The sequence below is a fragment of the Apis dorsata genome, unplaced genomic scaffold (assembly GCF_000469605.1).
Source record: "Apis dorsata unplaced genomic scaffold, Apis dorsata 1.3 scaffold_342, whole genome shotgun sequence".
NCBI lineage: Eukaryota > Metazoa > Arthropoda > Insecta > Hymenoptera > Apidae > Apis > Apis dorsata.
The window spans coordinates 429,568-444,100 of NW_006263609.1; the positions used below are offsets into that span (position 1 = coordinate 429,568).

The window sequence follows — 14,533 nt, forward strand, 5'->3', positions numbered from 1 at the left end:
ATGTATTTTATTGATTTTGCATTATATTTGTGAGAGTAAATGTTCGACTTTTTAACCATCTTATGAGGCGAAAGCCGTACTGACGAAGAAAATTACTATTTTTTTTCAGATAAATTTCATATTATATTACATATATATATATATATAAATATACTTTAATTTTATATATTGTATATATTGTATAAATTTTTTTATAATTTCTATTGTTTAATTTTTGGATTTTTATATATTCTTTATTAATTCATAAATTATCTTTAAATTATAATTAATGCTAATGGAACATTAATTTTAATACAAAATAAAAAAAGCATAATTATTTTTTTATTTTAATTAAATAAAAAATTTTATGTTTTATTAAGAAATATATTTTTGTTTTTTAATTTTTTTTCAAAAAAAAATTATTTTATGTACGTATATTTTGAAAGTTACAAATAATAAAATATTATGGAATAATATAATTGGTTATTATGTATTAGGAAAAAATTATTATTTACTTATTTATTTACTTTAAAATATAACTGGTAATAAAGTTGAAAGAAGAATTGAATAATTATTCTCTTAAAATTAAAATTATTAACCTATGCTTTTTAATTTAAAATTTTTATTAGAACTAAATATATGTTTCTTTGTGTAGAATTCTATAAAAGAACAAGTATTTGATTTATCATGCAAAGCATAGCAAGCGAAAGTTAAAAATCACGAATTCAAAGTCTGGCAACGCAATAATCCAACGACATGACCAAATTTAAGTATTTTTTTAACATCCGTTTACGATCAGTTTACTTTCGATTTTCAATAAATTAATAAATTATTTACAACATTAAAATATGAGTATGATATTAATTTATTTGATAAATGTGAATAAACAATTTAAAATAACTTCAAAATTAAAATATTTTGAGATTAAATTTTATTTTTTTAAATTTTTCTTAAATTTTCTATTATTATTCTTTAAATTTTCTATTATTTAAATTTTTTTGTCAAATTTTTACGAAGAAATTAATTTCAATATTATTTTGAAATATACATTTTCATTTCATCATATATACTTACAATTCCATTAACAATTCAACGAAATAAAAATATCAATTTAAATAAGAATAAGAACATAGAATAAGATATATACATAAAAATATTAATTTATTTTAAATCTTATATAATATTTTTTTTTAAAATAATATTAACTTAAAATATGAAAAACGTATAAGTTTGAAGAAATATATCTAATGTTAATACATTATTAATCTTATTAAAATTTCAAATCATATATTTATTAAAAGAAATGAACAAAATACACATATTTTTTATCTTTCATTATAATCATTTTAATCATTCTTTTATATATTTATATAAAAAAATTTTATTTTTAGACATTTTAATTTTTTGTTAAAAATTTGAAAATATTTTCTGACACAAATAATAAACATTACTAATTTATACACTTTTAATAGTTAAAATATAACACACTTACTTCTCTATAGATAAATATAAAAGATATATAAAAAATTTCAAATACTATATATTATATTTTATAAATTCCATATAATTGCATATTGCATTTCTTGATTTGAAAAATTTTGCTACGATTTTTTTATTTGATTTTTGGCAAACTACTAAGAAATAGGAAATTAATTCGCGGATATGATCATTTGCAAATGCTTTTGAAAGTTAAGACTGATTTGTATACATCATGAATTGTCAATCACACATGATCCAACAAGAATGCGTGAACGATACAAGGGAAACATATGCTCGACGCTTTCGAATGATCCTCGTCGTTTGGCATAGTGCCAACATAGGAGCGAAACTCTTCCGAATACGACCTAAATCTGTCGCTTTCCGTTTGCACGTTTCTTCCTCTTATCAATGTCAATACGGATTTTCTTTGAATAAGCTTTATGACCTTATTAAGTATGATTAGAGTTTAAATTCTATTTTTATGTTCTCTCCTCTTTTTTTCTTTTGAATACTTATTACGTAATATAAATGTTACTTGTTTTTTTGTTTTAAATTTTTAATATTAAATTTGTTTTTCATAATTGAATTGTAATTATAAAAAATATTTATTTTTATACATAATTCTGAATAAATAAGTTGATTGATTGTTTTATTATTATTAGTCTTATTGTCTTATTATAAAATTGTAATTTATATGTTTATATAATTTATTATATATAATAATATAATATATTATTATGTAATATTATAATATATAATGTAATATATAATATATAATTTGTCATATATTTATAATTTTCATTTTTTCATATATTCATATATATTTATATATAATTTTATCACTTCTTATTACTAATATTAGTTAATTATTATGTAAAAAGATTTACAATCAGAAATGATTTTCATGTGTTTATTAATAGATTGTTATCAATAATTAATATTGCAATTATACTATTAATCATTTATCTAGAATAAATATTTGTTTCGATAATAAAAATAAAAAACATGATTTATTCTAACATTGTTTAGATTTTATTATAATTTCGAAAATTAAATATCGTATTTATATCAAATATTCGAAAATTAAATAAAATTTGTTTGATCATTTTATTATGTTATATGTATAATATATGTATAATATAATTATATGTATAATATGTATAAAAATAACTTATCGATTATATGTCGATTACAAAATATCGAAAACAAAAATATTAAATATATATTCTGTATTTGTTATTTTCTCTCATTTGTTAAAAAACTAAATGTTCAAACTTAATCTAATTTAATTTAATCTATATATTGATTAAAATGAACAAAAATATTAAATATTCTTTATTTATTATTTTCTATCTTTTAAAAATCGGAATATGTTTGATATGCGCAATAATTAACTCTTATTATCAAGGTATTCTTGAAATTGTTTTTCCCATTCAAGATAGTTCGTTAAAACCGTTAGAACTTGTTTCTTTTTAAGAGTAAGATTTTAAGATTTTCACTTTATCTCTTGTCACTAAGTTTTCAACAAACAGAATCTTCCTGTTTGAAAGTTAATTTTTTACAGTTATCTTATAAAGAGATTACACACAGACAAAATTATGTATTGAGATAAGTTAGAATAAAATCGAAATATTAAAAAACACTCTATTAACAATTATTAAAGAATCATATTGAGAAATGGTATTAAAAAAACTCTGTTAACAATTATTAAAATTTCTATTAATCAGAAAACTAAATTCACTGTTGCATCATGATTTCATTCAATTTATATATTTTCATTTTCATTTAATTCTACAATCAATTATTATTAATCAATAATTTTTTGTTATACTTTTCCATATGTTAAGCTTGTTAATGTACATATTGGAAAATTTTATCTTTTGATCTAATATTCTCATCATAATTATTTAATTTTATGATATTAAAAGTCAACAAAAAATTAAATATTATTTACTATTTTAAACTTTTTCTGATTAACTAATAGTGTAACTATATTATTTAAAGACAATAAGAATAATTTTATATCGTCTATATTATTTTTAGTTCCTGTTAAAATAGGATTTTTAACACATTGCTTCAAAGAAAAATTCTTAATAAACTTCGATATTATTTCAATTTGAAATAATCAGAAGAAAATTGCAGTCTCATTATTGATTGGTTAGTCTCGATTAGCGTCGATATTTATTCTGGCACAAGTATCTCTCACATGAGCGCACTAACACCTTGCTGAATGCGCTTTATACAGATTACATGCAACCACATATTACATCTTTTCACTGTAGGCCGACTCTCGTAATACCCACAGCCCACTTACCTACATTATCCCTGCTATACTGAATATCTCTTATATATCTTTACTATTACTGTGTGTGAACCATCTATTCTTTAATGAAGAAAAGATCTATCTCACGACCGAGTACATATTGTTTTTTGATAACCAAAATTAGATGACAATGTAATTTTAATAACGCAATTATCTATATCTTGCTAGTAAGAGTATCGTTATAAATATTATAATAATTTTTTTACAAATATATCTTAAGTATATGATTTAATAATAATTCTGCATTATGTATAAATGATGAATTTTAAAATTAAAATAAAAGTGTTTAATAAGAGTAAAATATGTTTGTTAATTTTTTATATTTTCTTATATAAAAAGCATATTTATATTTATATTTAATATTTAAACTTTATTTCTATATAATATCGAAAATAAATAAATAAAAAATATTTATAATAAAATATTTCATATAAAGAATATATTAATGTATTTTCTATTAAATGATTCATTATTTTTTATTTTATAATCTAAATTATTTGTTATTTGTTTTTATTTTTGATAAAAATAATTGTGTTTATAAATGTTTTTGTTATTATTGTTTCTTATTATTACAATTATTACTACAAATTTATTGTTCAATATTTATTTTGAATGTAATATTTCAGGAACAATTTTCAATTAAAAAATAAATATTGTTTCTTTAGTTTATCATATTTCTAAATATTCATATCTCAAATTTCTTTAATTGACTAAATAAATTGTATCAATTACATACATTGCTATATATATGTACAATTGAAATAATATGAAAGTTTATTAAGAATTTTTCTTTGAAGCAAAGAAATAAAAATGTGTTAAATGTGTTAAAAATCCGATTTTAACAAGAACTAAAAATAATATAGACAATAAAATTATTGTTATTGCCTATCAAGCAACAATTAATATAATATAAAAGTTCAATTATTTTCAAAATATTATTCGAAACAAATCTCATTCTCGATTCAAATTCAATTAAATAATAAATTTATTATCAAATTATTTATTTTAATTTTTAAAAATCATTTAAAATTCATTTAAAAATTATTTTAATCATTTAAAAATCATATTATCTTATCTCTTCTTTTCTAAAATATTTAAAAAGACAACGAATGACAAAAAATTGCACATTTTGCTATTTTCTTGTCTGGAGCTAAAAATATAAAGCACACTGACTTTGATGTTACTAGGTTTAAAAGTGATATGAGGAGACTATGTCTTTTTTTTTTTTTTTTCGTTTCCGTTTGTTCACTTTCTTATGCAGTTCTGGTTCTCGCGATAAATACGGTGATCCACGAATACTCTCGTTCTTTCTCACACGTTCGCATATTTCACGATAAACGTAAAATAATACGTGGAAGTCCACAGGAACACCATTGACTTTGTAACTCGTGAGAAACTCATAGTTGTCCGTTCAAATCTTCTATATACTTGATTTTATATTATGCTTGCTCCCCTTTCTAACCTTTTGTTTTGATAATTTATTCAAATATTAATTTATACAATGATGAAGAAGAAGACTAATAAATAATTAGTTTTTACGAAGTTTGAACTATTGTTATATCTATATAATCAAGATATAAAAAAATATTTATATCCTATGTTACAAGAAAATTTTAATTTTATATCTGTGTAAAACATAATTATATTATTTTACATGAATTATACATGAAGTAATTTTTTTACTGATAAATCCTTTTGAGAGAATGAACTTAACCTCCAAAAGTTTCAATATTTTTTTAATTTTGGAAACAATCTTATCTAAGGATATTTTTTACAATAAAATGATAAAACATTAAATATTTATAATTTAAAATTCTGAATTCTGAAAGAAGTAGTACTGAAATACTGATTTCATTTTCTTATTTAAAATAATGTTCTATTTAAAAAAAATTGTTACACATGTATTCATTATACACAAAATTTTATTAAAAGTAAAAAAATTTTTTAAAAATAAAGAATTAAAAAGTTTTAAATTTTTGTAACGTAGAATGCGAATACTTTTTTGTGACTAAATATATTTACATATAATTATAAAAATAATTTTCATTCATTTTTAGCATCTTTTAAAGTATCTTGTTAAATCGAAAATACATAATTGGTTAAATATAAAATGTGGAAATAAAATTTATATAATTAGTATAGAAATATAGAAGTATTTTAATTTAAGAGAAATTATGTAGCTCTGGCATAATTCAAAACGGTACTGAAAGTTCCTCAGGAAATGACCTACTTCAATTTACTCTATATGTTTATTTTCCATAGTTATTGGCTACTGTGAGAAGTATACAGTTTTCTTAGAATATGCATTCATGAATTTTCTCTGTTAGAAATCTGATATTTATTAATTATTATTGAATTTATGATATATTATTTCTCGTAATATATGTGATATCAAATCGTTTCAATAAATCTATATTTGGAAATTTTATTCTTTATATATTTTACACTTTATGTTATATTTTATAGTTATACACTTTTGTTTTAAAGATAATGTGGAATATCTAAATACGAAGTAAATTTAAAATTTAATCTAATCGTCAATATATATGCTTTTATAGGTCTCGTTAACATTATTGCTATTCATCTTTATATGTGATACATCCTCATGTTTGAAGACTGATCGAAGCGAATTGTTCTTTAATGGTCCAAATATTAGTCGTCGCAGTCGAAGGATCGGATTAAATGAATATTTAGTTCCACCTCCGATATCAAAATCTCATTCTCTGAGAACAGGAAGAGTGACAAATTCTTTGCCAACGGAATCACCAGGATATCTCTCACAATTGATGAACTGGTTAAATCCCTTTAATTACGGTTCTTCCACTTCTGCACCATTAAAACCACCATCACACATTGAAGTATCTTATCCTTCATCCCCTCAATCTTATGCCCCATCAACATTTAATTTGCATTCTGCTCTGCAACTTGGTCCACCTCCACCTCCACCACCTTATCCTCCATTTGAATCTCAAACTGGTTCGCTTCTTCATCCTTCAATTGGATCTCAAACTAGTCCATCTCTACATTTCCCTATTAGTTCATCCGCTCCTGCTCAATATCCTGGTCTCTTGCACACAGCTTCTTCCGTCCCCCATCTTGGTCCACCACATAGCCCTCCCCCTGGTCCAAGTTTACAATTTTACAATGTCCCTTCAGACAATTTTCTCGATATGCAACGTACTCAGAAAGACCCACGTGCAATTCATGTATCAACGAATAAAGGGAAACAATGCAATCCTTGTAATAAAGTTCCTTGGATTCCAATGCAAAGTGGAGGTCATTCTGACAATTATCCTTCTCTTCCTCCTCCCCCTGCCCAATTTTCGAACAGTTATCTCCCTCTTAGCAATCAAGCAAATCACGACGTCCAATTCGCTGCTTCGCATGAGATCAAAATACCAGAAATTTCTCAGGCACCCGTTAATCAAAATCCATTCAACAATCCATTACCAAATCCACAATTATATTCTGCATCAATGTCTCCACTGTACGAGATAAAACCTTTCGATAGACCGTTTCAAAATCCATCAGAGATAGAAAATTTCAAATCACCGCCTCTTCCTGTAATACCATTAAGTGGCCAAGAATACAAAAGCCCCGAAATTAACGACGAACACTATAATATTCATAACAACAATGATGTAAGATCCATTGGAACGGAAGTTAATGAAGGAATACTTCAAAACCAAAATGAAATAAACAAAGGGCTTACAGATCATAAAGAATCATACGACAGTTCTATTCTCAATATTCAATCTTCTATATCAAGACCATTTTTTGATCAAGGATATAGCAATAATCCTTCGATCTTGAACCAAGAAAATGGCGGAGTTATAAATCAACCTGTGTCACACGTTCAGAATACTGTTAATAGTTTTGGTTCGAATCTTAAAAATCACAAATTCCTCAATCAAAATGATTATCAAGAATCGTTTAAATCGAACCCAATCCCGAATATCGATTTGAATTATTTACCGCCAGATTTAAATCCATCGGCAAACTTCGGTACTTCAATTTTTCACCAAAATGTAGGAAATTTGAATTATTCTGATTTGTCTCCTAGCGGAAGTGTCGTGAAAGATTCTCATGTAACGACTCAGACACCTGAAACGAGTTTTGCCTCGAAAGAGGAATCAATACACTATGAAGAATCGCCACTGTTGGATCTGACGAAAAATGGCGAAAGTCGAACAGATACTCAATGGCCGACTTCCACTAATGGATACAACGATATCGATGATTTTTCCGATAATACGATGAAGACAACTACAGATTATAGTTTAGAAACCGACAATATATACTTCGAGGATTCATCGAACTTTGTTAAACCGACTGATTCTTATACTTCGTTGGATATTCAAAGTATTAACAATATTTTTGGAGCTTCGACAACTATTAATGAGGTTCTTTTAAATCATAATAATAATAAAAATCAGGATGTCGAAATGTCAACAATTACTACACAATATACGAATCAACAAGATGTTTCATATATTCCGCCATCCGAACAGCCGGGATATTTGTGGCCAAGTTTATCCATGAATACGTCGAACGATTCTTCGAGAAATCAAGCGTTTTTGAATCATCTTGCTAAACCAAACAATTCTGTTCTAGAAACTAAGAATTTTTGGAAGCAAGATAGTGTAGATTTAAGAAATGTCAAAGATACGTTTCAGAAGCAACAAAATATGAAGCGAAATAAACAAGTAGGTAAAATAAAAGAATTCATATATGATAATATATTACGATAGAATTTTTATAGAAAAATTATAGTGAATTTAAAATATAATAATTATTAAAATAAAATAATTGTAAATTTGTTGCGTAAATTTCTTTTTCAACGAGATTTAATTTTAATAATAATTGAAATATTGATATAATTAATATAATAAATTAAATTTTATAACATGTAAAAGATTGATATATTATTATTTATAATAATAATTATTATATATTTTAGTTTATTTATAAAGTTGAATTATTCGAAATATATATTAATAAAATGATGAAGCAATATAGTATATACGGTCTTCTTAAATTTAATTAAAAATTTTATCTTATAAAGAGAAGATTAAAACTATATGAAATTTTACTTAATAACATTTATAATCTTTTTTTCTTTATCTTCAATATTATTTGATTGATATATTACACAAAATACACACAAAATGTGAATTTATAAATAATATTAATATTATAAGTAATATTTCTAATTATAATGTCACAAATATTTCATATGTCTGAATTATATAAATTTATTAAAATAATAATATTTTAGGTACAAGTCATCATACCTTATACGTCAGAATATACGCCAATTCCGTTTCAACAATCTTACGGAGATTGGAGTGTTAAAACTAATTTCAATCGAACACAATCAAGAAAGATTCCTCCTCGAAGTGAATTGAACGATGATAATTACCTGCAACAAGAATATAGAAATGAAATTCGGGTTATTAATCAATTTCAATCGCAATTCAATTTTAACAATTCGAACAAATTGAACGTGCAATCACTAAGACCAGAGAATTCACGAAGCATTACAACAAAAACAAACAATTCTATTGACGTACGCAGATTACAAAAAAATATCGATAACTGGACGATACAAGTAAGCTTACAAATTATAAAAAAAAATACACATATATCTTATTAGTTATATAATATAATAAAGGAGAAAAATTATTTAAAATTAAGTTCTTATAAATAAAATTTTATAATTTTAAAAACGATAAAATGAAAAACAAATGTAAAATTATAATTTTAATAAATAGAAATCGTGTATGTTTTTGATAAATCATTAAAATAATGACGATATTTGGATGCTAGAAAGTTTTAAACTACTTTATAAATAGATCATGATTTTACCCAGATTTTATTTGATTTTAGTTAATTTTTCTATACTTGTTACATAATTTTCATATTTCTTTTTTTTTAAGAAAAATTTTATTTATTTTATTATCTTTTTTGAAAATTAGAAATCATGATGATTTTTTTTATTAAATTCTTTTCTAATTTTAAATTGTTCAAATTAATTAATATACATGACACAACTCTAATTCTTAACAATTCTTTTTTAATTTTCCAAAAAATATAAAAAATATAAAAAATATTGAATATAATAGTAAAAAAAATATTAATATGATTAATATTAATATGATTAATATTTTTTTTCAATAGATGATTCTCTATATCGCAGAACAAAATTATTGTGATAAAGAGAATAAAAAATAACTAATAAAATATTTTTCTTTAGGAATATTCAAAACCTACAACATTTAGCACGATTTTACCTAGTTCCTTGCATCCTTATCTTTCGCCATCAAAGAAAATTCCAACTGAATACTTGACAACGACGGAACCAGGCGACCACGGGAACCAGTTGAAAAATCACAATGAAAGTGTGAAAACCTATTCTTTGGCTGGCTTTAGTTTCAATGAAGTAGAACACGAAGGATCTGCAAGTAATCATATTGAAGAAATGCAGCCGGTAATTTATTATGTGCTACCTTTATAAACTCTAATTTTCACCTTTCATTTACTTACATTTATTTTCAAATTGTTATTTTTCATCTTGTAAATTGTGAATTAATGATTTACAGTGTATTTATAATAATGATGCTTTACTATTATTAATATTTTTGATATTATTTTTCTACAGTAATCTCTAAATCATTATTACCATATAAAATGCAAAAAATCTGAAATTTTTTTATATTATAAATATTCATAAAAAAATATATTTCTGATATTAATATATTTTTTGAACTATATATTTAATTTATTTGTCTTATTAAAAAAAAAAGATACATATTATAGTATTTACTAATCTGTTTATGAATTATCTTTAAATTATATTTAAAATTGAATTTTTTAATCAGGATATTTTTGTTTAAAAAGTTTTTAAAATTTTTAAATTAAATTAAATTTGTCGTTAAGTGAAAAAAGAAATACTAAAGCAAGAATTCGAAATAGAACTTTATGATAAAAAGATTCATGCTTTAAGAAAACTGATTATATAAATAGATTTATATATTATTATATATAAAATATATAATATATAAATAAAATATATATATATTTTATTAGAATATTATATATAAAATATATAATATATAAATAAAATATATATATATTTTATTAGAATATATATATATTTTATAGAAATATAAATAGATTTTTCTATTTTTAAGATTCATTTTAATTTAAATAATTCATATCTTAAATATTTAGCTCTTTGAAGAAAAATCTACTTATCTAATAAATATTTTTTGAATATTTTTTGAATATTTTTTGAAATATAATTTTCTTATTAATATGATATAAAATTATACGTATTTATTGTCAACATATAATTTTTTTTATATATTTAATATTTCTATAGATATTGTAACATAAAATTAAAAATATTAAAATTCACTAAAAAACAAAACTTATTCAAAAATTCATTTTTAACATTTTAATTTTTATAACAATTTAAAATTTTTTTAAAAAATTTTTGCTACTTTTATTAATTTATCTTTCTTTAAATATGCTTTAATAATATTTGTATAATTATAATATTTGTATAATATAGTAATTATTCGTATAATTTTTATCGATTTTTCTCATAAATATCTTAATTGTTAATTTTCAGTCCGTGAAAATTGCACACATAAATAATCTAAAAAGCAGTAGCGTGCATAGTGTAAATAAGTCCGCAATAGAAGAAAAATCGACATGGGAATCGCATTCTGTGTCAATATCGCCTGTAAATAAAGAACGAGTTTACGTGGTAACGCCATTACCAACACCGGAAGTACCTTCGAAAAGCGGTTTAAAAAAACAACAAAGGAAAGAAGAACAAAAAAATTTGCAACGATCAAGTGAACTGATTGTCAATGATACAAGCAACAATAAAAATAATTTAAACGAATTCGAGGCTATCGAAAAAGCTTATCAAGTACTTCCACAAGCTGTAAATAATCTTGCTGTAGCATCCACGGGAAAGGAGAACATCCCTTTGTGGGGAATCATGGAACACGAAGAATTTGCTTCGTTGAATCCGGACGAAAATGATGAGGAAATTGACGATATTGCGGATGGACCAATACTTTATTCTGGACATTCAAAGGTGATCATCAAACATTGAAAATGTTAAATTAAATGATATTCTTGCGTTTTTTTTTTTGGTATTTTTTCAATAATTTTAAAAACAGAAAATTATTTGAATAAAGATAGAAACATTGTTGATTGCTAATTATTAAATTTATATGAAATAATAATGACATTATTTATAGGTATCACGAGCTAAACGATGACGCAAATATTATGAAAAAAAATATGAAGGCTGAAGGACACAATTTTTAATTGTAAATATTTGACTGTATCATTGTTTCAATTTTAAGAACTTTTTTATTATTTGATCTCGTGTATCAAAATATAAATGAGACAAATCTAATGTTTCCAATACACGATTTCAATTTTATTACGGCCAGCGAATACTAATAGCACTAAGTCAATATAAGTCAATAGTTATTAGTAAGTTAGTTATTTGTAAAATAAATAAATATATAATCAGTCACAGAAATATTTGTATATTTATATTACAAGAAAATCATCTTATTTGAAAATTTTAATTTTAAAATTTAATTTTATTGAAGTTTATGTAGAGCTTAATGAGTTATATATGGAACAATTTTTTTATCGACAGAAAATTTCTTTGAGGGAGTGAAATCAATCTCCAAAAATTATATCATTTTTTCAATTTTGAAAACAATTTTATTTGCAAACATTTTTCATAACAAAAAAAAAAAATATTAAAAACTAAACATTTTATAATTTAATATTTTGTCTAATTTAAACTCGTATTATTACAAAACTATATTAAAATTTTGAACATTAATTTCATTTCGTTAAAGTGATATTCTGCTAAAAAAAAATTACTACATATGTAATTTATTAGGTTCTAATAAAGTTTTATTAAAAATTTAGGAAAAAATTAAAAAGAAAAATTAAAAAGATTAAATTTTTGTAATTTTTGTAAGAATATAAATATTTCTGTGATTGTATATTTTTGTAGAAATGTGCGTTTTATTGAGGTCTGTTTTCTATTTTTATTTTTGTCTTTTATACTAAGAATTACTTATAGAATAAAAATATTTTTCCATTCATATATAAATTAATTTAATTGTGCATTATTTTGTAAATACATAAAATTAAATATATTGTAAAATTAATAATAGAATTAAACTAATTCTTAGGATCTGTACACAGGTAAGCGTACACATAAGTTTCTTAATTACAATTGTACAATAGTAGAAAATTCAATTTGTTATATACTATTAAATAAATTAAGATAAATTAAGATAATTAATAATATAAATTATTAATGTAACATTATTAATAGTTTTTTCTAATTGTGAATTTAAAATATCACTTTACTAAATGAAAAAGTGAAACGCATGATAATGAATAACATAAATCTGAAATGTATAAAATAATAAATTCTTCAACGAACTATAGTTATAATATTATGAAAACATTTATCACTTTTTGAAATTGATTTTTTAATGCTATTAAATTTAAATTTTGTTTAAACGAATTAAAAGTTTATGTTTAGACATTTCATGAACTTTTTCTATGAATACACACACAATATATACAGTTATATTATTAATAATATATATATATTTTCTTTTGTGTTCACCACTTTTGATTTTGCATAATTGGAAACCATCCAAAGGAAGTACTTATTTGTATTCAGATGCTATAGTAATGCACATTTATACGTATTCCACATGTTTGACAATGTTTTAAACTTTCTCAGTTATATGGTGAAAGGAGATCGTATTCCGATTCACGTTGTTTCATCAATTGAAAAGAGCGATCATTTTACAATAATTTCGTGACTAAAATTTAAAATCCCATGAAATAGTAGAGAAATATTTAAAGAACGTTTATATTTTTAACATTTAAATTGTATTACAAAAATATATATTAATAACTGAATTAATATAAGATTAAAAAATATTAGAAAATTTCAACTGAAAAAAAAGATAACATTTTTATATATATAGAATTTAGAGATAAATTTAAAAGAACAATCTGTTGTCTCGAATTAAAAACTTTTACGATATATAAATTGCAATATTTTCATTTATTTTCATTTTAATTTATTTAGAATTTATCATTTATTATTTATACATAGAGAGTTATATATTTTATTTGAAATAATTAATGGCCAATAAAAATTAAATTCAAAGGATTAATGAAAAATTAATTTCTCTGTACATATGATTATCTAAATATTTAATAATAATTTGAGAAATCATAAACAATTTATCTATTATATTACAATATTGTAGAAACTTACATTTTTTGTATATAATTCTAATTTTATGACTAGAGATTTTTTATATTTTAAAAAATATAATTTTAAAAAAATACTGTAAGTATTTTATAAGATAGATATATAGTGAATATATAAATTAAATCTTATGACTATATAATGACTATAATTGAATCTTAAATAGATACAAATAGAAATTATTTGCGAATAATTCTTATTTTTTTTAAGTTTCCTTTTATAATATTTAATATTATATTTAATTTAAATTATATTTAAAATCTGAATTTAATCAAAACAAATTTTTTGAATTATAGCAAAGCATTTAAAAATTATTTTCATTGATTTTATAAATTTTTATTTAATAATTTATAATTTATTAATTTAAAATTTATATATAATAATTTGTAATAATATAATTCTTA

At 22.0% G+C, this 14,533-nt stretch overlaps 1 protein-coding gene across 1 annotated transcript in view; it reads left to right on the top strand.

Moving 5' to 3' along the window:
* Positions 1 to 12,098, top strand: part of LOC102677851 (putative uncharacterized protein DDB_G0282499) — a 13,647-nt gene extending 1,549 nt beyond the window's left edge. Inside the window, exons 2-6 of the mRNA XM_006618176.2 lie at positions 6,340 to 8,487; positions 9,060 to 9,392; positions 10,038 to 10,271; positions 11,418 to 11,894; positions 12,061 to 12,098. Coding sequence (XP_006618239.1) covers positions 6,340 to 8,487; positions 9,060 to 9,392; positions 10,038 to 10,271; positions 11,418 to 11,894; positions 12,061 to 12,081 — 3,213 coding nt within the window. The 3' untranslated portion in view covers positions 12,082 to 12,098. The remainder of the gene's footprint in view (positions 1 to 6,339; positions 8,488 to 9,059; positions 9,393 to 10,037; positions 10,272 to 11,417; positions 11,895 to 12,060) is intronic.
* Positions 12,099 to 14,533: the final 2,435 nt, after the last annotated feature.